At 37.6% G+C, this 23,511-nt stretch overlaps 1 protein-coding gene across 1 annotated transcript in view; it reads left to right on the top strand.

Moving 5' to 3' along the window:
• Positions 1 to 23,442, top strand: part of LOC104493013 (sister chromatid cohesion protein PDS5 homolog B) — a gene marked incomplete at its 3' end in the record, with an annotated part of 34,655 nt that extends 11,213 nt beyond the window's left edge. The window contains exons 6-12 of the mRNA XM_010135630.1: positions 1,589 to 1,669; positions 4,652 to 4,792; positions 16,282 to 16,397; positions 18,108 to 18,202; positions 20,412 to 20,557; positions 21,487 to 21,638; positions 23,325 to 23,442. Coding sequence (XP_010133932.1) covers positions 1,589 to 1,669; positions 4,652 to 4,792; positions 16,282 to 16,397; positions 18,108 to 18,202; positions 20,412 to 20,557; positions 21,487 to 21,638; positions 23,325 to 23,442 — 849 coding nt within the window. The remainder of the gene's footprint in view (positions 1 to 1,588; positions 1,670 to 4,651; positions 4,793 to 16,281; positions 16,398 to 18,107; positions 18,203 to 20,411; positions 20,558 to 21,486; positions 21,639 to 23,324) is intronic.
• Positions 23,443 to 23,511: the final 69 nt, after the last annotated feature.

The raw sequence follows: 23,511 nt of genomic DNA, 5'->3' as shown, positions 1-23,511 counted from the left end.
TTTTTTTTTTTTTTTTTTTTTTGGTGGTGTGGTTGGTTCTTTTGGATTTTTTTTTTTGCCTTAACTGTAAAGAGCAATCTAACATGCAGAAGCTTCTCTGGGATATGGAACAACTGTACGGTTTTGTAAAAAGACTGCCAGTGTTGACCATTGTATCTCAATGAGATAAGGGAAGAGGAAATTGCAAGAATGTTAGCATCCTATGTAAGCATTCCAGTACCTTTCCTGAACTAGGTTTTTTATTCACCTTCTGTAATGGCTCTGAGTAAAACAGGTAGTTCAGGCATGAATCTTCATAGTCTTTTGACTTCAGTCACCTAACCTAATTTCTATCAATAGGCAAGTCAAAGACTTCTTGTGTTTTATATTAACAGAAGATGTTAGTCTGTTTCCATTGCTGTCTAGAAGCCTGTAGTTCTATATGGTTTTTGAAATTACAGACAATACTCTCCATCTCTTTTCAGGTCATCTCTTTTTCATTCACATAGCTACAAAGAGTGAAGCACATGCAGGGAAAGAAATACCCTGGGTGTGGCAATGCGTCTTGTGATTGCTTCTCATTCTGCTAAAAGAAAGTTTTCTTCTTTTATGGATGAGATGTGCTTAAAACAAAAAAACCCAACACCCCAAATAAGACAAAACCGTATGAATCCTTTGTGTCATTGTCTTATAAATGGAATATGCTGGGGTTTTTTCAAATTGCAAGACTAATGAAAATTTGGAACTATATTATTACAGAGACTTTGGGTATAAAAAAACCTGGGGTTTTTGTACTGAAGACTTTTTTCTTTGTTCTTCTGTGTGTCAGATCTGCAGTGGGTATCATAAGTGCTAAGTTGCGTTTTATTCTGAAAATTTTTTAAATAATTGTGATACTGAAATTGGAGAAAGGACGTAACAATTTGAGAGTGGGAGAGTGTGTGCTGGGAAAGGAAGGAAACAATGATAGATCAGTAAGTCAATTAGACAAATAGAGTGATAGGAATTTTGGGGGTGGGTGGGTTTTCCTCTTTTATAGTTTTTATAGTTTTTTATAGTTTGTATTCTTCATCCCTTTTTTGCTAAAAATCTAGAGGTTGGGTTTTTTTTTCCTTTGCTATCTCAGTCAAACAGACTGAGTATCTTTGAAAGATACTACAGAAAGGCTGTGGTGGTTCAGAGGTGGCTGCTTGATGCAAGGACAGAATTGTACTTTCCACCACAGTCCTATTCAGAGTCTTGCTTCTGTGGTGTCTGTAAATGCCCTGATGTTGCTTTATACCCCTTTCCTGTTTTTTGGGGAAGCTGATAAGGAGGAGCAGTAAAATGCAGGAACTGACTACAGTGAGTGTCAGGCTTAGATGGGCAACTGAAAAGAAGCCCCAGTTTGCCAGGAAAGAGTTTTCTCAGTAATACGAGTGAAGATTACAAAGCTCTGTTTGTGCTAGGTTTGGTTTTACTCTTTTAGTTACTACTGAAAGCATAAAAATCCAGGTTATTTCTCTAATGCATTTACCAGTACATGGTAGCTTTAAATTCTTATATTTATTTTTACAATTAATGTATGTGTTTAAAACTTGTCTTTTTTTGTGCTTCACCCCCTCCCCAGAATTTAAACAAGCAAGCGTATGATTTGGCAAAGGCTTTACTAAAGAGGACGGCGCAAGCAATTGAACCGTATATTACTAATGTAAGTGAAGACTGCAAAAGAAATACAGAAATCAATGCATTTTTTTAACAGCTGTATTAGAGAATGGATTTCATATAGTAAAATAGGGCTGTAAAATAACTTTTTACAAATTCTCAATTGTTCTTTGAAAGAGTTGGTATATTGAAGAAGCACTGTATAACCTGTCCCTTCGAGTCTAATTTTTTACCATACAGAAACCACTAAAAACTAAAATGCAATGGATAGTTTGCTTTCTGCTGTCTTGGGAGACCTTTCACTTCAATCTTTAGTGCTACTGGAAGACCAAATGCACTTATTTGTAATGTTCTGATAAAAATATCTAAACCCACTGTTTGTTTGGCAAAATTCTTTTTCTAGTGAGAAGATGAGGCTCTTTAGAAGTTAAGAGAAGTGAAGATGAAGCAGAATTTTAATGTTGTCACAGGAAGAGGGAAACAGAACGTAATAGATAGTAAAGAAGAAAACTAACAAGTGGTTTAAGGATTTGTCATGGTTTAAACCTAGCTGTCAACCAAGCACCACACAGCAGCTTGCTTGCTCTGTGGAGGAGAAAATACAACAAAAGGCTTGAAGGTCAAGAAAAGGACAGGAAGGGCTCACTCTCCAGTTATGGTCATGGGCAAAAGTGGCTCGCTCAAGTCTCAACTTGATTTGGGGAAACAAAATCAATTTAAATGACAAAACCACTACGAATTCACCAATTGAATCAGAGTAGGATCTTGAATACACCTTTCCCCCACCCCTCCCTTCTTCCTGGACCCAGCTCTGCTACCTCCTCCTCACCCCAGTTGTGCAGTAGGGCAGAGCCACCTCTCTGCCAGTCCCAGTCTGCCTCATGTTGCTTTTGCTGCTCTTTCCTCCTCAATGAAAACACTCTTCACAGTCCACTCCTGTGGCAAGGTGGTGTCCCTCCCATGGGAGACAGTCCTCCATGAACTCCTCCAGCTAGTATGGGTTTCTCCCATGGGCAGCAGTTCTCCCACCGATGAACTCTCCCAGCCCGTGTCTCTCCCTCAGAGTCATGGCCTTTTTCAGGATTAATTCCCTGCTCCAGTGTAGGCTCCTCCACAGGCTGCAGACAGAACTTTTCTTTGCTAGTGATCTCTGAGGATTGCAAAGACTCAGTCTGGCATCTCACCACGAGCTGAAAGGAAATGGCTGCTCTGGAGCATCCCCCCACCTCCTTCCTCACTAACTTGGGTGACCGCATGGTTGTCTCTCTCTGTTTCTACTTCCCTCAAACGAAAGAGACCTCCCAAAACAAAAGGCCTCTGCCCAACAGGTTTCCCCTCTGAAATACATTTGCGCTGATTGGCTCAGCCTTGGCCAGAGGAGAGGCTGACTTGGAGCCAGAGGGCTTTCTTGAAGCTTCTTACAGAGGCCATGCTAGCAGCCCCCTCTGCTGCTACCAAAACCACACCAGACACAAACCCAACACAGGACTGTAGCCAAGTTGAGTGTAGACATCGTAGACAGAGAAGAGTGATGAGAGGAAGTAAAGATCAGGGAGCAGAATGCTCTAACTAAGGTTGCTCAATAGAGTGGAAAAAAAAATTACACTTTTTAAAAAATAGTTAAGTATTTAGCAGGTCTCATGGCAGCTATTCAAAACCTCAGGAGCTTGAAAACAATAGAAAATCTTCAATGCTCTTTGTTGCTTTCGGAATTGTAACAATTGTGGTAGTTGAAAAATGGGTACCTGCTAAGCTTTTAAAAAATCTTCAGTGGAAACTCTTACTTCAAACCTGTTAGTCAAACCTGCTGTTTGGGAAGGTATTGCTATTTGGGAATGTGTTTTTAATGTTCATCTGTAAGGTTAGATTACAAACTGGGTGACACTTTGTGAGTTTTAAGGGCGTTTGCACAACAAGAATCTTTGTCTACTAGAAAACATGTACATGCAGTCTTGTGTTCTTGGCTTCCCACAAGTGGGAAACATTATGCTCTCTGGTTTCTTTGTTTTGAAAGTTAGTTTCTTTGTTAAAATACATTAAAGTTGCAATAAGAGTTAGTTTCATAACAGGATATATACATTCCAGGCAACTCTGTATCCAGAAAAGGAGGACTTTTCTGCAAGACAGTACCTACTCTTTCATTTCTAATGAAATACACTTATCTGTTATTTTGTATTCATTCTTACTAGAAACTGTTGAGTTTTTCCATTGCATCACTTATTGGAGTTCACATTATAACCTTAAAAAGTGGTAGCTTTCTTGTTTTCAGTGTCTTAGTTCATCTGTCCCAAGTTTGGAAATAGGAAAGTGCCAGTTACAAATGTAGTTATTTGCCTTAGGGGGTAGTATATTCCTCTTTAGTTGCTTCTTACTCATCTGTTAGGAAAGGATATAGTTGAAAGTAGTGTGGAACTAATATTTGATATAAGGGAATATTTTCGTTAATGAGAAGTATGAAGTTTCCCTCAAATGAGTCCAGTTTACCAAGAAAGAATAACTGCTGCACACCTGCATTATGCTGCTTGTAATTGTAAATTTTGGAGCATTTATTTATTCCTGGGATTTTATTTAGAACACCTTAACCTGTCAACTGTGAACTGTAGTGTAGTAATTAGCCAGTTGATCCAGCCTCATTTTGATTAAATGTTAGACTACTTCTAAAGTGATTGTTCTCAATAATGAAATACTTTTAAATATAGTCACAGTATAAAAAGATCTGATGCACTGGAACTCCTCTAAATATTTCGTAAATTATTTGCAGGCCTGCTGTGGTAAACTAAACCTCAATTTTAATGTATTTTCTTTTATATGTAAAATTAAATATAAACCAATGGTATTTTAAGAGTTCAGCTACAGAATCTTGATCTATGCACATGTCCTCCCGCCCTTCTTTTTTTTTTTTTTTGATAGTGATGAAGTAAAGGTAAGATTAAAAGGTAGATTTAGTGGATGACAAGCGGACGATTTAGAAGAGTGTGTGTATACATATACTTTTGTTGTTGATGTATACTCTTGTTTTATTTTCCAGTTCTTCAATCAGGTCCTCATGCTTGGTAAAACGTCAATTAGTGACTTGTCAGAACACGTGTTTGACTTGATTTTGGAATTATACAATATTGACAGTCACCTCTTGCTTTCTGTTCTACCACAACTTGAATTCAAGCTTAAGGTAAACTCCTCTTATTCATTCTGTATATTTGAATCGTGTGTGCCTTGACTATTAATGATATCTTTACTGACACGTTCATCAAATTGTTTGACATATAAAACTAATGCTTACATGTAAAACATAACTTCTCTTCATTGTTTAAAGGAAATCTCGTAAAGACTCTCAAAAAGAGTAATTTAACTTCATATATGTTAACCTACAGTGCATGTATGCATATGTTTGGGTTTTGATTGGTGGATCTTTTTATCTTTCAAGCAATAGCTTGATTATTTTGATGACTTGAGAATCTGACCTGTTTTATTCCTTTGTTCACTGTAGTATTTATTGTGAAGGGCATCAGTATATTTAAAGTACCTTGTGCTGCTAGCTGTGCAGAGAAACTACATCTGTGCAGAAAAGTGAATTTTGGTAAGGCAAAGTTGAGCTTCTTGTAATGGAAACTGGTGTATTGACAATTTTGTCCAAGTAGAAGGTCTGTGAAGGTGGAAACAGAACACTGGACTCCATAAATATGTCTTGTAGTCATTGCTGCAGTGATTGTAATGAATTTCCAGGCTTATTTCTTGTGTCTGAAGGATAGCTGGTGCTAGCTTTTCCATTTTAATTTATTTTTCGCTTCTTACCATTTTAGAGTCTTTTCACCACGTTGAGAAATTCAGTATAACAGCTGGTACTCCCTTTATTCACAGAATCACAGAATAGTTTTGGTTGGAGGAGACTTTTAAGTTTACTAAGTCCCAGCTGTTAACCCAGCGCTGCCAGGTCATAAGGAAACCGTGTCCCTAAGCACCCTAAGCACATCCATATGTCTTTTAAATACCTCCAGGGATGGCGGCTCCGCCACCTCCCTGACCGCCTGTTCCAATGCTTTACAACCCTCTCTGTAAAGAATTTTTTCCCAACATCCAGCCTGAATCTCCCTTGACACAACTTGAGGCCGTTTCCTTTCATCCTGTTGCTTATTACTTGGGAGAACAGACTGACCCCACCTTGCTACAACCTCATTTCAGGTAGTTACAGAGTGTGATAAGGTCTCCAATCAGCCTCTGTTTCTCCAGGCTAAACGACCCTAGTTCCCTCAGCTGCTCCTCATAGGACTTGTGCTCTAGACCCTTCATCAGCTTTGTTGCCCTTCTCTGGACACACTCCAGCACCTCAATGTCCTTCTTGGAGTGAGGGGCCCAAAACTGGACACAGTATTCTATGCTGTTTTTATTCTACTTGTCATTCCATAGGGTTTCTGTGGAAGTGGGGAATCTGTTTAGTTTTGTATTACTAAGGTTGAAATTGATCTGTTTTTAAACTTGAGGGCTAATGCGCAGTAGGCTGCTTTTAAATTTGTATATGTTTTTATTATTGAGGACAAATGTTAGGTTTGTAGAACTTTGGCCTCTTCATTACAATATTTATCACAATGGTTTGTTCATGCCTATTTTCTCACTAACATTGCTAGGCAGGCACAGTACTCTTGTTGGTTCGGTGGTTTTTTTACTAGTTTTATCTCTCCATTCACATTTCTGAAAGAAGTAGGATTCAATTTACTGCTTGCTCTCTGTGTCTTAAAAGTAGGCCTTCTTCAGCCTTTAATTCCTGTTCTTGCAGATGGCAGTTATCATTCTCACTTCAATAAAAACAGTACTTCTGCAGCTAAAGCTGTTATTCAAGAGATAGTCTTTGCTGCTGCCACATCCTTTTTTCTTTGCAGCCATGATTGCAGTAGCCTTTCCATCTTTAGGTCCATTTAAAACTACAAGTTCTTGAATTGTATTCCTCCTCCTTCATTGATACTTGTGTTCCACTGTTTCAGTATTAACTTGGGGGTTTTTTTTGTATCCTGTTTTACCATTGGAATCAGCAAGTTTAGAAGCTCAATATTGTCAGCCTTTTTTCATCCCCGGTCCTCCCACCACCCAGGAACAACTTCCTTCAACTCAATTTTGGCTCTAAGCATTTCCATGTTTTCTTTGTACTTCTTAATTTGCAACACATTTTTTTCATGTTTGCATTTCTGGTCTTTGTTTAGTGTACTCTTTTAGATTATGAATATATATATATTGTTGCTTTTTGTCTCCTTGATCCTTAGTGAAGTTTTCTCCTTGTGGTCTGAAGCCTAGAGGGTAAGGTGGCTCAGGTTTGAAGTTTGTAAGATCCAGTTTAACAGTGTTTCCCATAGACACGTACATTTTGATTGTTACATTATTACTGCTCTTATTTCTTGATGTCTTGTTGAACTCAGTACAGTTTGTAGCTATTCCAAGAGTATGGTACAGCCTCTGTTTGAATCTTCTTGTTGCTTCAGGTGTGTGTGTTGTGTGTTTTTTTTTTTTTTTTTTTTTTTTTCCAATGCTTTAAGTTATAGGGATGCATGCTTAGTTTGTGCTGTTGGATGTCAAATGTAGTTTGACCCATCTTCTACAGAAAAGGAACTCCTCTATTTGAAATGGGATAATCCTCATTTAACTTCTGAGACACTGGAACAGGTTGCCCAGCAAAGCTGCGGATGCCCCATCACTGGAAGTATTCAAGGCCAAGTTGGAAGGGGCTTTGAGCAGCTTGATCTAGTGAAAGAAGTCCTTGTCCATGGCAGGGTGGTTGGACTAGACAGTCTTTCAAGGTCCCTTCCAACCCAAATCATTTTATGGTTGTAAATGAGTTGAGAAGTCTGTAAGATCTTTCTGTGGTTAAAAGGTTATTCTGAAGATCACTGTTCTGGAATATGAATGAATTATGGTCAGTTTATGGTTTTTTTCTGAGATCAACACAAATTTGTTCTTTATGCAGATCTGCCAGCGATGAGTAAACACTTTCTTTTCCAGCAATAGCTGGGGCTTTATTCTAAACAGCAGCAGGACTGTTTGGTGGATTAGACATTAGTAGGATGGTCACATCCAGAGGGTAGTTGTCAATCAACAGCTTGATGTCCAGATGGAGATAAGTGACAAGTGGTGTTCTGCAGGCGTCGTCTGTATTAGAACCAGTGCTGTTTAATACCTTCATCAATGACCTAGAGAGTGGGATTAAGCATATGCTCAGCAAGTGTGCAGGCGACACCAAGCTGAGTAGCATGGTTGACACTCCTGAGGGGTGCAACGCCATCCAGAGGGACCTGGACAAGCTGGAGAACTGGGTGCGTGTGAACCTCATGAGATTCAGCAAGGCCAACTGAAAGGTCCTGCACCTGGGTCGGGGCAATCCTCAGTATCTATACAGGCTGTGGCGTGAAGGGATTGAGAGCAGCCCTTCAGAGAGGAGACGCTGGAGATACTGGTGGATGAAAAGCTGGACATGAGCTGACAATGTGTGCTTACAGCCCAGAAGGGTAACCATATCTGCGGCTGCCTCAAAACGAGCGTGTCCAGCCGGTCAAGGGAGATGATTCTGCCCCTCTACTCTGCCTTGGTGAGACCCCACCTGGAGTACCGTGTCCAGCTCTGGAGCCCTCAGCACAAGAAGGACATGGAGCTGTTGGAGATGGTCCAGAGGAAGGCCACAAAGAGTGGTCAGAGGGTTGGAGCATCTCTCTTATGAACAAAGGCTGAGAGAATTGTAGTTGTTCAGGTTGGAGAAGGCTCCAGGAAGACCTTATTGCAGCCTTCCAGTACCTGAAAGGGGCTTGTAAGAAAGATGGGGTCAGTCTTTTCCTGTTGCGGCAGGACAAAGGTTGATGGTTTTAAACTAAAAGAGGGGAGTTTCAGACTAGACATAAGGAAGAAATTTTTTGCAATGAGGGTGGTGAAATAGTGGCACAGGTTGTCTAGAGAGGTGGTAGAAGTCCGATTACAGGAGACGTTCAAGGTCAGGTTGGATGGGGCTTGAGCAATCTGATGCAGCTGAAGGTGTCCCTGCTCACTGCAGGAGTATTTGCCTAGATGACCTTTAAATGACTCTTCCAACCCAAAACATTCTATGATTCTATGATTTATAATTCAGATCCAAGTAAATAGCACGTTACTGTCTTGAGAAGAATGTGATTTTGGTGAAACTCACTTGTTCTTATGGTAGAAGGTAGCTAATGCTTTGCAGCTTCGAATGAAAAGAAACTGGACAGCAGTATACCTGTTAGCTTGTTGAAGCCTTGGATCGGGTGGGTGGTCAAAGAGAAAAACATGCTTGGCAGCCCATATTGGAATATGGGAGAAGGGAGATATCATTAATTGACCTTTATTCAAAAAGACACAATAACCACAAACTTTAGTGAGCTCTACCTATAATTCAGAGCTTGAATACACGATCTTGGCTTGTCTGAATTTGGTATGTAGTGTTGCATCTTTATCCCATGCCCGTAGTTTAAGAGTCTTTGGCTTTTCCGCTCACTCATCGTGGACTCTCTACTAGGTATTTAAGTAGAAGTTTGTGGAGTATATTTAGGTCAGATGCATAGTTTCACAGGGACATCCAATTTTTGCTCTGAGACTGTCTGATACAGCTCCTGAATACACAGGTATGATAATAAAAGTCAAATACTAGGAAAAATACTCAATGCTTTGGGGTAGTGGGGTGGTTACTGTATGCCAAATTCTCATATTGCTACTTGGCTGAAAAGGATTGTATTGATAAAGAAAAGCTGTGGCTGTCTCAACACTAGAGTTGTCAGTTTTGGGGAGTGAATAAGTGTCAGAATGATCTCATTTTGCATGCATTGAACACATGGAAGTGGGCATGTGATCTGTGCTTTTCAAAGATTTTCAAAGGGTGATTGCTCTCTGGTTTTGAAAATGTGTGTTTTCTTTATAATTGACTTCAGAAGCAGTGAGTAAAGAAAAATTTTGGCCACATGAAGTAGACTCATGGTAGACTTATGTGAGCAAGACACCAAATGCTCTGGCTCATTTTAAAGCTGATGCTTTAAAAAATATTTTCAAGTGCAAACTTGGCAAATCCTGTATGAATGTGAGCAAAACCCAGTAGTTTTCATCATTTCAATGTAATTTAAAAGAAAGAAATATTTCTTAAAGCATTTACTTATGTTTTGCTGTAGTTTGAGCCTTTGTTATCCAAGATCTATTGTTCTAAATTCTTCTGATGTTATCTAGAAAGCCTTTTTGCAGTAGAGAATGATAAATGGTTACCTTCACAGAGACGTTAATTTTATTTTTTTTTTTTAACTGGCCCTCTTATATAAAGACTGAAGAACAGTGAAGGTCAGCTGAGTAGGGCACAAGACTTTAAAATAAATTAGGAAATAACAATTAGGCCTCCATGTAAGAGAATAATGATGTGACATGGGATTTCCGAAGGCAGGTATTATAGAACTTGATTACTGATAACCTGAAAAAAAATTTTTCTTTTTTTTTGAGATATTTGGCAACAAAGTGGGAAATCATTAGCCAAACAAGACAAGACAGGAATTCCTGGAGGAATGATAATACGGTTAAAGACTTCCTTGAGAAACCCTATCTGTATGTTCTAATAGTATATGTGTTTTGCTTTGTGTTACTGTGCACTTAAAGTATAGTTTGGTTTGATCATTCTTCCTTCCTTCCTTTTTACTTAAGATGCATTAAGGAGTTAGAGACGTTCTGTTCCTGGAGCCTTGTGATTACTGACGAATCTTGTTTGGTGAATGGGATGAGTCCTTTTACACTGAGGGTTGCCTTTCCAGCTGTGCTTCCTCCACCCAAAGCAAAATGCTCATTCATGTCAATTAATTTGTGGTAACATTGCTGAAACCGAAATGTACACTGCCACCATGATGTCCTCTGGAGCAACTTGAAATACTCAGCTGACTATAAAAAGATGTTGATGGAGAAACAGTTTTGTGCTGCCTGCCTCTTTGGTTCTATGTACACATTCCTCTTGTAATTCCTCCATTTTCTTGTGTTTGGCACTGCTGGGAGTTTTTCACTGTACTTTACCCCAAGGACAGCATGTGCCAAAGGCTTAAGAGTCACACCAGCCACCTTGCTGTTACCTTAACATCATTCATTTCTGGAGCTTAGTGAGCTGATCCTACTACCACCAAGCATTATCAGCCAGTAGCATCTTTGGATGGAATGGATAGAGTTGTTCTGTAAGTCTTCTGGTGAGAGATCATCTTCAGAAAACCTGTTGCCTTTTTACAAGGGAGGAAACTGGACTGAATTGTCTAGATGTGACTTTTCAGGAATTTTAAGGGCATCCTGCAGATCTGGTGCCTGTTTGGGAGAATGCAGAACTGTGGTGCTGATAGTAGACATGCTGTGCTGTTAAGTCTTCTGGACTGTCTTTCTTGAGACTGGCTCATCTAACTTGATGGTCTCTGGTCTCGTGCTATAGAGACATAACCAACATCAGCTGCCAGTGGACATTGTCTGTATGCCATTTTGGTGCAGTTGTCTTAACCGTTTCTGTGTAAGAGAGAGCATATAGGTAGGTCTCTGGTATGGAGTGGATGGCACATTTCAGTCTTGCTTAGTACTTGGAAAATGGGGTCTGCTAATTCACTTCTTATGCAAAAATTTGTAGATAGCATACAGTGCATGGTGTTAGAGTGGCCGTGTTAGAAAAACTATCCGTCTTTTGTGTGCTTCGCTAATGCCGGTGGACGTACCCTTCTTGCTGAAGAAGGCTCTTTGCTGACCCTTTTGAGAATTGCGTGACTGTGGTGATGGACAACTCAGTAATCATTTAAAATTTGCACAATGGTGCAGAAACTGGATCTCAGTCCTGGTGCTTTGGAAGCTGTTGAAGCTTCAACAGAATGCTGTCGTTGGTAGGTCATACGCCCAGTTTCTCCAACTACTGACCACTCCAGCTTATCATCTACAAAGAACTGTAACTTTGCTTACTGGGAGGTCACATCAAGGCTTCTACCATGCATGTGCTTGGTAAATCTGTATTCTGCCTGGGCTTATAAGAACTAGCGAGTTCTGAGGAGACTGAAATCTGAAGTCTGTTGGACATACTCCTGTTTTGTGATTACAGAGGCTGCCACGCTCCTCATAAAATCTAGTTATAGTGAAGGGAAGGGGGGGAAAAAAAGAGCTCTTGATCTTGATTGTTCCAATTTTGGTGAACACTTGTTTTTGGAGAATGCTGAAAGCTCTCGGTATTCTTGGTTTGTCTTTCAGGGATTGTTCACATGTTTCATCCTGTTCTTAGGGTACGCAGTCTCACAATATGGGTCCTGGGTGTTTCTCTGATTATGATCCTCTTTCTCTAAACTGATTCTTCCCAGTATCAGCAACTTTTCTACTAGATGTGTATTCTGTATGTGAACCGGAATTCTCATGGTATCTTACTACTTTGCTTCTAATAATTTTGAGGCACGTTTTAAAAATGGAGTGGTGGTTTTCTCCCAACAACCAGCTGAGCTTCACAGAGCAATCTCTACTGCCTTCAAGTTGATTGGGCTCCCTTGTTCTTAGTGTCTGTTGCCGATAGTAGTTTGAGGACATGAACAAATGTCTCTGTGTCTGTGACTCGTTACCTGACAGGAATCCAAATCGCTTGTTCTCCATCTCCCTGAACTTCTTTTGTACTTTTGGTGGCAGGAAGCCTCTTGGTTTATCTTCATGGGATCAGGATCTTATGGAAGTTCTAGACTGTCTCTTTGATTGTTAGAAAAAGCTAAGGGCTTTTCTGTCAATGAAAAAGTTTCAACCATGTACGGAGGGGTTAAGCTTAATATGGAACGTGCGAGAGAGCTTATGTGCCTCAGTAACACTGTTGTGCATATTTATTATTTTGGGTCTACACAATGTGGCCACCTAGTGTTCAAGCATGTTGCCGTTGTGGTACCATGAATGACCAGGCAGTTTGGTCACGATGCAAGGTAATTTAAACTGCTGCAAGAATTGTGTGTGTTAATTGGATGAAGAATGAAAGGTTGCTGGCAGTAACTGGTGTTCTGTGGCATGAGCAGCTTTTTGTGTGCGTTATTCCTTCAGTTGCTTTTTCTGACCTATCTATCCCAAGAATCTTTAAGGGATGTTTAAAGAGAATTGAAATGCAGTCAGGTGTGTGCTGTGCCATGTCGCATACCAAACAGAAGTGGACAAACTAGTTATCCTTTTGGGTTTGGCTGGGATGGAGTTAGTTTTCTTTGTAGCATTGTGGATGGTACTGTACTTTATATTTGTGGCTAAAATAGTGTTCATGGTACGCTGATCTCTTGGCTGTTGCTGAACAGTGCTTGCCCCATGAGTAGGCTGAGGTAGAGCAGGAGGTTGAGAAGAGCTCACATGCTCAGCAGTAAAAGCTGAGGGAAAGGAGGAGGAAGGGGAGAATGCTTGTTCTCATGGTGTTTGTCTTTTCAAGGAAGCACTGTGCATGCTGAAACCCTGCTTTCCAGAAATTGGTGGGACATCTGCCTGCCAATGGAAGTAGTAAATGAAATCCGCTTTTTGCTTTACTTGTGCACACAGTGTTTTCTTCAGCTATTAAACTGTTGTTATCTTGATCCATGAGCCTTTTAACCTTCCTTCTGTTTTCTCCCCTTACCCTCTCTTGTACAGGAGATCAGAGAGTAAATGAGTGAGAGGCTGGGTAGGTGGTTCGTGTTTTTTCCGGGCTAAACCCACCACGCCTTTATAGATCTTGTAATGAAAAGGCTCCTATGTTCTCATGTGGCAGAAAAAGAGTATTGTTAAACTAATGCTTTGTGAGAGCTGTGTCAAATCATGGTTGCTTTTACTGGTAATTTTCTTTTTTTTTTTTTTACCCAATTTTGGAAAGGAGTATGGGGAATTAGCAGGAGAGGTTGCACTGAAATCCATTTAACTTAACCTCTTTCTGTGATGGTCAGTCTTTTGTGCCTGATCTTGACATTTTAAGGTGGTGTGTTTAGAGATCTAGCCTTGACACAGAAGTGTTACTGGTGCAGGAGAGAACAGAGGCCGGAATGCATGTTGTGTAGGTCAGATTGTAAAGAATTGTAAAGGAAATTGCTATTCCTTCATTTAAATTTGCTATTTGAATCTCGGAAATTCTTATTACTGAAACGGAATACCATTTTAATGTTCAGGAGAATGAAAAGCTCATTGGTAGAGTATTTAGGAAATAACCATAATGGGGTTTAGGTCTTTATTCAACCATGTTACAAAGCCAATATGATGTAATGAATAAAATCAATAAAATGTTAACTTCTATTATTGTAGAGCTGCCTTTCTTCCCAGCTATGGTAGTTAAATTTTTTGGCAAGTTTCAGGTCACATGCCCATGTCGTCTTCTAAATTCCCCCAGATCCTTAATGCTGCTTGTTCTTTTGGATTTGGTAGTGATAACAATCTGACCAGCTTCAGCTGTTGTTAGTGACAGAGCCTGATATCTAGGCAGAAGGGTAGCTGCCTGTGTGTTGGGAGCATGTATGGAAAATTGAAAATACTGGTGTTCAATGTCAGTTTTTATTGACAAACCATTGTGGAACACTATTAAGCATAAAGAGTGCTGGATCATACTTAAGAGGTGAAGGACGTGACTCTTTCAAGTAGAAAATGTCTCATAGAACGGAGAAGGATTAAGATTTTTTCAGAGTTCAGGATACTGATTTTTCCCCTCAAAAAAACCGTAGAGATTAATGTTGAATAAAGGAGAGAGACTGTAGCAGTGATGCATTCATTTATAAGAAATACAGGTTAATTTTTATTACCTTTAAGAGGTTCAATGAGATTGTTTCAAGGAGGCCGACATCTGGACACAAATTTAGAATGCTCTTGGTCCATAAACACACAAACCTCATTGTTTCTACAAACAAGACTAGAAACCTGGGTGGGTTGTCTCATAATTGGATTAGTGGCTAATACAGTGAAAGTAGCTTCTGTGGCTAATATATTAAGGATATTTTAGTTGCTTTGGTTTTTGTTTTAATGCCTCTTTTTCCTTGACCCCCGCCCCCCCCAATTTCAACTACTAATTAAGTAGTTGAATATTCAGTGTACTCTCCAGACCCCTCCACCCTTCTCCTTCCCCACCCTCTGGGGTGCCTTGCTCTGGATCTGTGTTAGTTGCCTAGAGAAATTCACAGATGCTTAATATTTTTAATATTTTGTTGGTTTAAGTAGGAGTGGATGGGGTGTGAATAATGGAGATTGCACTAATACAGGGTACAAAAACACCCTTAAAATTCTTAATCATGAAGGCAGAATAAGAATTTGTAGTGTAATGGACACTTACAAGCTGAAACTCATCAAGAAAAAACAATATCACGTATTGCATATTAAGAGAAGAGAGTTGTAGATGGTTTTCAGTAATGTCAATCCAAATTTTAATTGGAAAAATGAAGTCAAATGCAGACAAATGTATTAATAGTATGAAATATTAGCAGCATCAATAGTAAATCTAACACATATTCACAAGAGTTACAGTTTTTTGTAATGTAGTAATATATCAGTGTTAGAGATTTGTTCATCCTGGACTTCTCTTGCTCTGTTACTTTAAGGATTTTACAAATGTTTTTACTGTTCTTAGGGAGCTGAATTAAAAGGACATACTGTCAAACTTTTCAGCCTGTTTATGGTATTGAGTCTGGAAGGGGAAATGGTCTTTAAGAATGCGACGTCATATTAGAGAACTCTGACAACTACGTTGTTCTTTTACTTCTTGTTTGCATTCAAAAGGCAATGTTGAACTAATAAGAATGTCAAAGATGGTAGAAACAAACGGTATTTTTAAAACTCCTTGTCATTATTATCAGAAAAAGAGACTGAAATAATAAGAGGCAAATGATATCTAGTTACTATCAATTAATTTTAGTGACTCCCTTCTTCAAAGAAGTATTGTAGCTAGCTGTTCTTTTTTTGTTTGTTTTTTGTTTTTAATAAACAAAAAAATTGGTGAACAGTAAGTATCGGCTAATTGCAGAAGTATGTATTGAGCTTCAAAGGCTGTGTGTTGTGTTAAACAAGTGTAATGCAAAAGAATTATAATGAAAATATATGGGAGAAGGTCTTGGTTTATCTCTGTTACTGCTAACTTTAAATACGAAAGAAAAGTATCTGTGGTAACTCAGCATTTACATAGAGCCTTAAAACAGGACTAGATCCTGTGCATCTCAGATCTTGGCTACTTAATCTGATGTTCTCTAAAAACTTGTTTTCTGAAAACTTTTTTCTATTTAACTAAATGTTTGTAATTAAACATTATTCTAGAGAGCTGTAAATCTTTAGGTACTGACAAAGGTAGAATGAGTTTTGTGGGTTTTGTGTTGTGCTTGTACAGACACATATCAGATTTCCTAATAGGATCAGTAATGTGTAAATAAGGGTTACAAAGATGTTTGTATCTGTATTTTTCACCAGGCTTTATCTATATTGGTTTTGGTCTCTACATTGTATTTCATTTTTGCTGCCTTTATTTTGACCTCTCATAATAATAGTGAAATTTTTTGTCTTGAGATACATGATCGTATACAAAAAAGTCTACTAATCTGTATTATGATATTTCTAGAGGTGTGTTAGAGTGGTCATGTAAAAAGCTGTACAAAAGAAGTCTGGGTTTTGGTGGTGTGGGGTTTTTTTTTTATTTTTTTTTTTCCTTTAAAGTTAAAAAACCCCAATGTGTTCCTTTTCCAGAGCAATGACAATGAAGAACGCCTGCAGGTTGTAAAACTTCTAGCAAAAATGTTTGGTGCCAAGGATTCAGAGTTAGCGTCTCAAAACAAGCCACTTTGGCAGTGTTACCTGGGGAGGTACGTGCTGGTTTAGCTCTCTTCCTAGAAGAGGAAAAACATTCCATGAAGTATAATTAAACGTTTTTTTTTTTTTCCTTAAATAACACAGCTAAGTGTGTGTTCTCTCTTGCTGCTTTATCTGACATCTGACAGATAATGCTAAAGAGATTATTTTACATACATCTTCTGCATTTGTGAGTCTGCAGAGCGAACAATTACAAATCATCGCATCTTAGTTCTTTTTTTGCAGCTATCTTTACTGCACTTGTCAAGAAAAAGAAACAGTTTATTTTAATTTCTTCACAAGTGAAACTATTCAATGATGGATTAATTCTAAAACAGCACCAAATGTCATTTGCAGTATCAGGTGATGTTAGAACTGTTTTTGAGGCTTTTATGTACAGTATGTCTATACTAATTTCAATTTTAGAAATGGTAGGAGTGTCTTAAAAGAGGCATATAGTATTCACAATGCCACAGACGCACTTAGTGTTTTGTTTTTGAAATATTCTGCCAGTTTGAGGTAGAAAATGTAGGTGGAGCTTGTACTCATGAGAAGCTGAAGTATGGCTACTAAGATGAAAATGTTTTTGATTTGAGTACGTGAGGATAAATTCTATACGTTATTACAGATGCTGTAGTTTGTAGTTCAGCATTTAATCTTATCAAAAGCAGAGTCCTCAAAGAAATGCTACTTTTTTAAAAGTACAGGAGACTTCACTGAGGGAAGTTTGATTGAAAGTATATATTTTAAAACATTGCATATCATCAAAAACTGCCAGATCTAATTGGGCCAAAGGAAAATGCTTCATTGTGTTACAATGTGAAGCAATGTGAATATGTGCAATCTGCTGTTCATAATTACTGTTTTCAACTAGTTAAGAATGTATTTACTTTTTTGAGGATATTAACTAAGTTCATGTTATTATATATATTAATAGATGTGTTATTAAAGGAACCATTCTTTGAATCTCTTCATTTTGAAAACATACCTGGCTTAGTAAAAACCAGATATTTCTTAAAACTTCTTTTATTTGATAAATAAGCACTTCAACAGCTACAATGTACTGAAATTTGGTTTTTATTTGTTTAAAACCAAATATTTTGAGAATAGCTTGAAAATGCATTTAATTTTTCAGAAGAGTTGTTTGTAACTCTCATGGCATCCGTAGTTTTATTATAGAACTCCTTATATCAAAATTCAATATGAGAAAATACTAGTTTTCAAGCATCAAACCTAATTTAGTCTTTTGAAAGGAAATCTTCCAGAATTTGAAGTGATTTATCTCACAATAAATTTGTAGTAGGCTAGATGAGCATTTGTTTGCTGTCTGTCAAACAGTTTAAGGAGGAGATGAATATCGCAGTCTTATAATAGCTTCAGTTGCTGATACATGGTTCATGGTTAATTATGTGGAGCATTTCAGAAAAGGTAGTTAAAATATGTCAGACATCTTTCTAATAAATAAATGTTGTCTGCCTGAGACTTTTCATGTGTACTATGAGAGGATATTTCTCTTCAAGTTCAGAACAAGCTGAAGACAGTCTACATAATACTGTGGAATCAGGGATGTTTTATGCATGTAACTGCATGGGAAGCATAAAAATTAATTCAGAGGTATTTGACATTGTAGAAATGTAAAAATGTACAAATAGAAATGAACTAATTGCTTAGGAAGATGTGCTGTTTTTGGTGTTGTGGTAATACGTTGTCTTGTTTCTATATAGGTTTAATGATATCCACGTACCTATCCGTCTTGAGTGTGTGAAATTTGCAAGTCACTGCCTTATGAACCATCCCGACCTAGCAAAAGATTTAACAGGTACCGGTTTCATTATTATAATATTATAGTACAATTTTAAGTCTCCTGGAAAAGTCAGGAAGTTTAGTTGTAATCCTCCACATCATCTGATAATGTTGCTTAGGATGTAAGTGAGGTTGGAGTTCTAAGTCACAGAGTCCCTACCTTTGGTGCTGCTTCTCAGACTGAGGGGGTTGTCCAGAAAGAATGCCTTAAGCAAAGAGATTCCTCTCCCTCTCCTACTGCATTCCCAACTGCCGTTGAAATTAAGCACCACAGAATCAGGCAAATACACCCAGGCTAACCAAATGGTCATGGCATTTAGTAATTATTAGGGTGCAGAGTGGAGACTTCAGTCCCACAAAACTGAATTGTATGAGTATTATTATCTAAAAATGAAAACAGTCATTGTAACTGTGACCACAGCCATTGGTTTTTCCTCCTTCAAATCAAAATATAAAGAAGTGTTTAGTATTTGTTGTTTCTGATGTTTTAATGAAAAAAGTATAAAGAGAATGGGTTGGTTTGGTTTTTTCTCTTAGCGTATATAGAGACTGTATCTCCTCTTGGTCAATAAACTTCTACTTCTTGTAATTTTTTGAGCCATTGTCCATTTGAGCTTTGTCCATTTACTCAAAGGAGGGAATTTAAAGGGCTGTTAAGTGCATGGTATTGCTTTTATGCTTGCTGAGTATTTGTCAAATTAGATGCAAATACAGGCAGGCTAGAGCTATCCCGATATTATTGGTATCATTAAGCCAGTTTTAAAAAAAAAAAAAAGTTTCTGGACCTTTCCTTAATGGAATTGTAAACGTGCTTCCTCTTTGATTATCAGAATTGTATTTTAAGTGTTATTTTTTTGTTTTTTGTGTTTTGTTGGGGTTTATTTTTCACATTGCAGAAAGACTTTGTGCCCCCTCTAATGGCATCCTCTGGGAAATGTAATTTTGCTTGCCCCTCCTCTCTCTCACTACAATGCTTATTGAAGTCAAGTTGTTGAAAAATTTCTCTGAGTCACTGGTGTTTGAGACCAGAGTTGTTTTGTGCAATGGCATTGCTCTTTGTTTGTTTTTTTGTTTATGATGTGTTCCTGTGGAACAAAACTGTTGTTTTAAAAACAAGTGTTAACTTGCATTTCAAATTTCATAACCTCCTTAAGTGCACAGCTTTAGTTCTTGATGTGCTCTTTTGACATGTGTGCTGATTACCAGAAATGTTAATGGCCAGTATTTCGAATGAGACTTGGAAGTTTTCAGTGGTCATTGAACAGTAGTAAGAGAACACTAACCTCTGGTTATTTCAGAGTAAACTTTGAATTTTCAATGTTTCTTAATGTTCTCAATGTATCACTGATATGTGCTGTAGAGTGTTCTTAATAACTTTAGTGTGTGTTTTCCTACTCATTTGTACTTCTAAACTAACTTATATACTTACAAAAAGATAAATGAACTTTGCAATTTTATTTGGCAGCTTTCTAAAATGACAAATGGGTATCTAACAAGTTTGACACTTAGAGGCAGAAATCTTAAAATGTTGATAGTATGAGATTATTGATGCTACCAAATAAGCAGCAATGAGCCAAAATAATCTAGAAAATTTGTTTTAAGATGTATAAGCTAGGATGTGTCTGAATAAGCATTATAGCTTGGTCAAAGGGCATGCTTTTGAAGTGTGTCTCTTGATTTGTCCCTGCTTACAATGCTTACATGGCTTACACTGTGGAGTGCTCCTGCAGCATGTGAACTAGATTCCTTATGGATCATAATACAGAAGTTGTGATTAGGAGTGTAACTAATGTGCTTCAGCAGCCAAAAGGGATGGATTATGCTGGAAGAGAGTAGCCTCTGACCTGAAGTAAGACTTTAAAATGTATATAGTGTGGTTATCCAGTTCTCAGCACTGTCTGTTCTACTCTACAGATGCAATTCCGTTTGGCTGTAATGGTTGCTAATGTAGACATAGCCTAACTATTATAAGAAATAATAAAAATAAAAATGTAACCCCGTAAGTCTTATTTTCATAATGCCAGAAATACCAATATTTGATATTCTAAGTGAATATAAGGATTTACTGACATTCCAGTTTATCGTAGAGAAAACAATTGGTTTCTTACTGTTGATGCTCAAAACAGTAGAAACTCATGTATTCCACTTCTGTCAGTTGAGTACTGTCTAGAGAAAGAAAAGTAGCTGAAGTTGTATACTTAAAATCATTATTTTGTTTTTTCCAGAATACCTTAAAGTAAGGTCACATGATCCTGAAGAGGCCATAAGGCATGATGTTATAGTATCCATAGTTACTGCTGCTAAAAAAGATCTTCTGCTTGTCAATGATCACCTACTTAATTTTGTTAGAGAACGAACACTGGACAAGCGGGTAAGACATATTTAGTGCTGATAATGTCTGTGCATTGTATTTCTAGACTGTAATTCAGCTTTTTAAAAAGCAGCGCTTCTAAAAAAATCTTTGAACTAATTTTAATATGACAAATGAAAACAAATATAATGCAAATTTGAAGCAGTCTATCTAATGATGCATCTTTTGCCCCTGTCTAGAATGCCAAGTTTTTAATTGTGCTGTATTTTTATTTAAGATAGTGTGATAAAAAAAATAGGCTGAAGTATAACAGTATCGTTTCAGTAAAATTTTTCAATAAAATATGACCCTTGTAAAACATTCTAACATTTTTCATAAGAAATTTTGCAAGCAGATTGCAAAACATGTTGTAGACTACTGATGAAAAATGTTCCAGCATCAGAGATAGCTAGTTTAGCTGCTTATATTTAGATCATTGGAAGACTGCAAATCAGTGCAGTATGTTTTGAATTTGAATAGTCTTGAAATTTATTTTGGCTATGTTTCATTATTTGGTAAAATATAGGAGATTTGCTGCTTATGTTAAAGCATGGTAAACAAGGCTGTTGATGACAAACTTTTGAAATTAATATCATCACCTAACTCTTTTTTCATTTGGTGACATGCTTTCCCCTGTTGCACCTTGTAGTACAATTACAAATATTCAGTATAGACTGTGAGAAAGAGTTTTGGCTTAAATTTGTTACAATTCTAAATGCAAGAGTCATACTTGCACAGTAGTTAAGTGATGGTGAGAGACTTAGAATAATAGATATAATGCAATATATGTCCTAACGAGAAAGTGTTGCACTTAAAACTCAATTTAGCTTTTTTGTAAACTAAATTATTTTATTTTGGTGTAGAATAGGAAATACCTAACCAGGAAAGTCTGCAGTCTTTTCAATTTTAAGTTTTGAACTGCTAAACTGGGTACTATTTCTTTTCTCAAGTGGAGAGTGAGGAAGGAAGCTATGATGGGACTTGCACAGATATACAAGAAATATTCTTTACAATCGGAAGCAGGAAAAGAAGCTGCAAAACAGATCTCATGGATCAAAGATAAACTTCTGCATATATATTATCAAAACAGTATTGATGACCGGTAAGTCAGTCGTGACAGCTAAGGTGATTCTGTGGATAAGTGTGGTAACTTTTTATTCAGATTTGTTTTTACTTTGTGCTTAAGTGTTGCAAGAAGAATGAGAGTGGATAATCTGGCATATTTTGATCCAGTGTGTAACCTTATACAGGTGCAGCCAAATGTTGTCCTGCTTTGGTTTTTTCTACCTTTGTTGTTTTTAAGGCCAAAAGTGATTCTAAAGGGTGAGATAGGCTGGAATATTTTAAAATTTTTAGCTGTACTTCACTACTGTTTCAGTGAGGAGATTTTTGTTTATATTTCAGTAGCTTGCTAATTTTTATGTTAAAATTCAGTAAGTAAAATTGCTTTAATGATCTCATTTTAGATTTGCATGTTGCACCTTTGTGCTTTAAAGATAAGTCTAATACATGTAGTGACAGGGGTTGAGGCATCTCTGCAGAAAGTTAGTTTTTCTGTGCTACAATAGCCATGAATTAGAGCCTTGTCCTGGATTTGTGGTGAAAGCAGTCCCTCTGTCATACCAGCCTTGTCTATGGTTGGTTGTACTGAAAAATAGGTGGTTGCACGTGGGGAACTATTCTACTTTGACTAATTAAGGCCACCTTGGTGGCTTTGGAAATGAACCTTTTGCCTTCAGAGCATGATCAGATACAAACGGCTTTGCAAACTCATACAAATCTTTTCAAAAACTCATGGCCTCAGAAAGTCATCTTTAAAATAAGCAATTATTTCTTGGTACTGTGGAAATGGACGGAACTGTCTGGATCTTTAGATCCATTCCTACCCGCTCACATTTTTCTTAAAATTCAGCACCTTTTTAAACTAGCTGGGTTTGGGTTTTGACTACCTGCTCCAATTGTGCATAAGATTTTCTTCTCTTTTCTAGCCTAAACATACATGGTTGGCGGTTTTTTTACCTATTCACTCCATTCTGTTAACACCGACCTCAATTTGCAAATGTCTTGGGCCTTCTTGGTATTTAAGATTGCAGCATGGGCTTGGTTTTTCCTTTTGCTTTTATTTCTTAGACGTTTCTAGGTAACTGGTAGACCCAAACCTTTTTCTTCTCCTGTTTCCAAATAAGGAGCGTCCATGTTACAGCAGAAGCTTTTAATAATTCCTTGTGAACGTACCTGCATTTTTATTGTGGAAGCAAAAGATAAACTCGGGCCTTGGGGAAGGGGTCAGGGAGGGGTGGAGGGTAGTCAGATCCTTCTGGCTATTATTTGAATTCTTCTTCTGGGCTTCATGATAATGTGTGATGTAATCAACGTGGTATTTCTTTTTTTTTATTTTAGACCCATTAAATTTGACGATTTGAATTAATTTACCTCAATACTGACCCATAATGAAATTGACTGATAATGTCTCTTTGAGCTGGTAATTAAAAGGCATCCTTCTCTAAAGTCCTTTGGTTCCAGTCTAGATTAATACTATCTGATTTTGATAATGTCATCTCTGAAATGTCATCCTGCTGCTAACATTAACATTACATCTTCTGTAATGATACATTTTTATTTGGTTTATGCTGAGTTACATTGGAAGTTAAGAGACTTGACTGAATGACCCTGGCTTTACATGCAGCAACTATCTCGAGATAGGCCTGAGAATTTTTTAATGGATGTTTTAGCAATTCAAGACCACTTTATTTCATTACAGTTTTTGTTTCTTAATCCTGTCTTTCAGATTACTTGTTGAACGCATCTTTGCTCAGTACATGGTCCCTCACAACTTGGAAACGAATGAACGAATGAAATGTTTGTATTACCTTTATGCAACACTGGATTCAAATGCTGTGAAGTATGTTCTATTTTATTTATTGCAAAATATTTTTAATACAAATATTAAAAATATTTTTATTATAATTTATATT

Source organism: Buceros rhinoceros, unplaced genomic scaffold (genome assembly GCF_000710305.1).
Source record: "Buceros rhinoceros silvestris isolate BGI_N320 unplaced genomic scaffold, ASM71030v1 scaffold860, whole genome shotgun sequence".
Classification (NCBI taxonomy): domain Eukaryota; kingdom Metazoa; phylum Chordata; class Aves; order Bucerotiformes; family Bucerotidae; genus Buceros; species Buceros rhinoceros.
The sequence above is the reverse complement of the archived record's forward strand: the minus strand, read 5'-3'. Positions and strand labels throughout refer to the sequence as shown.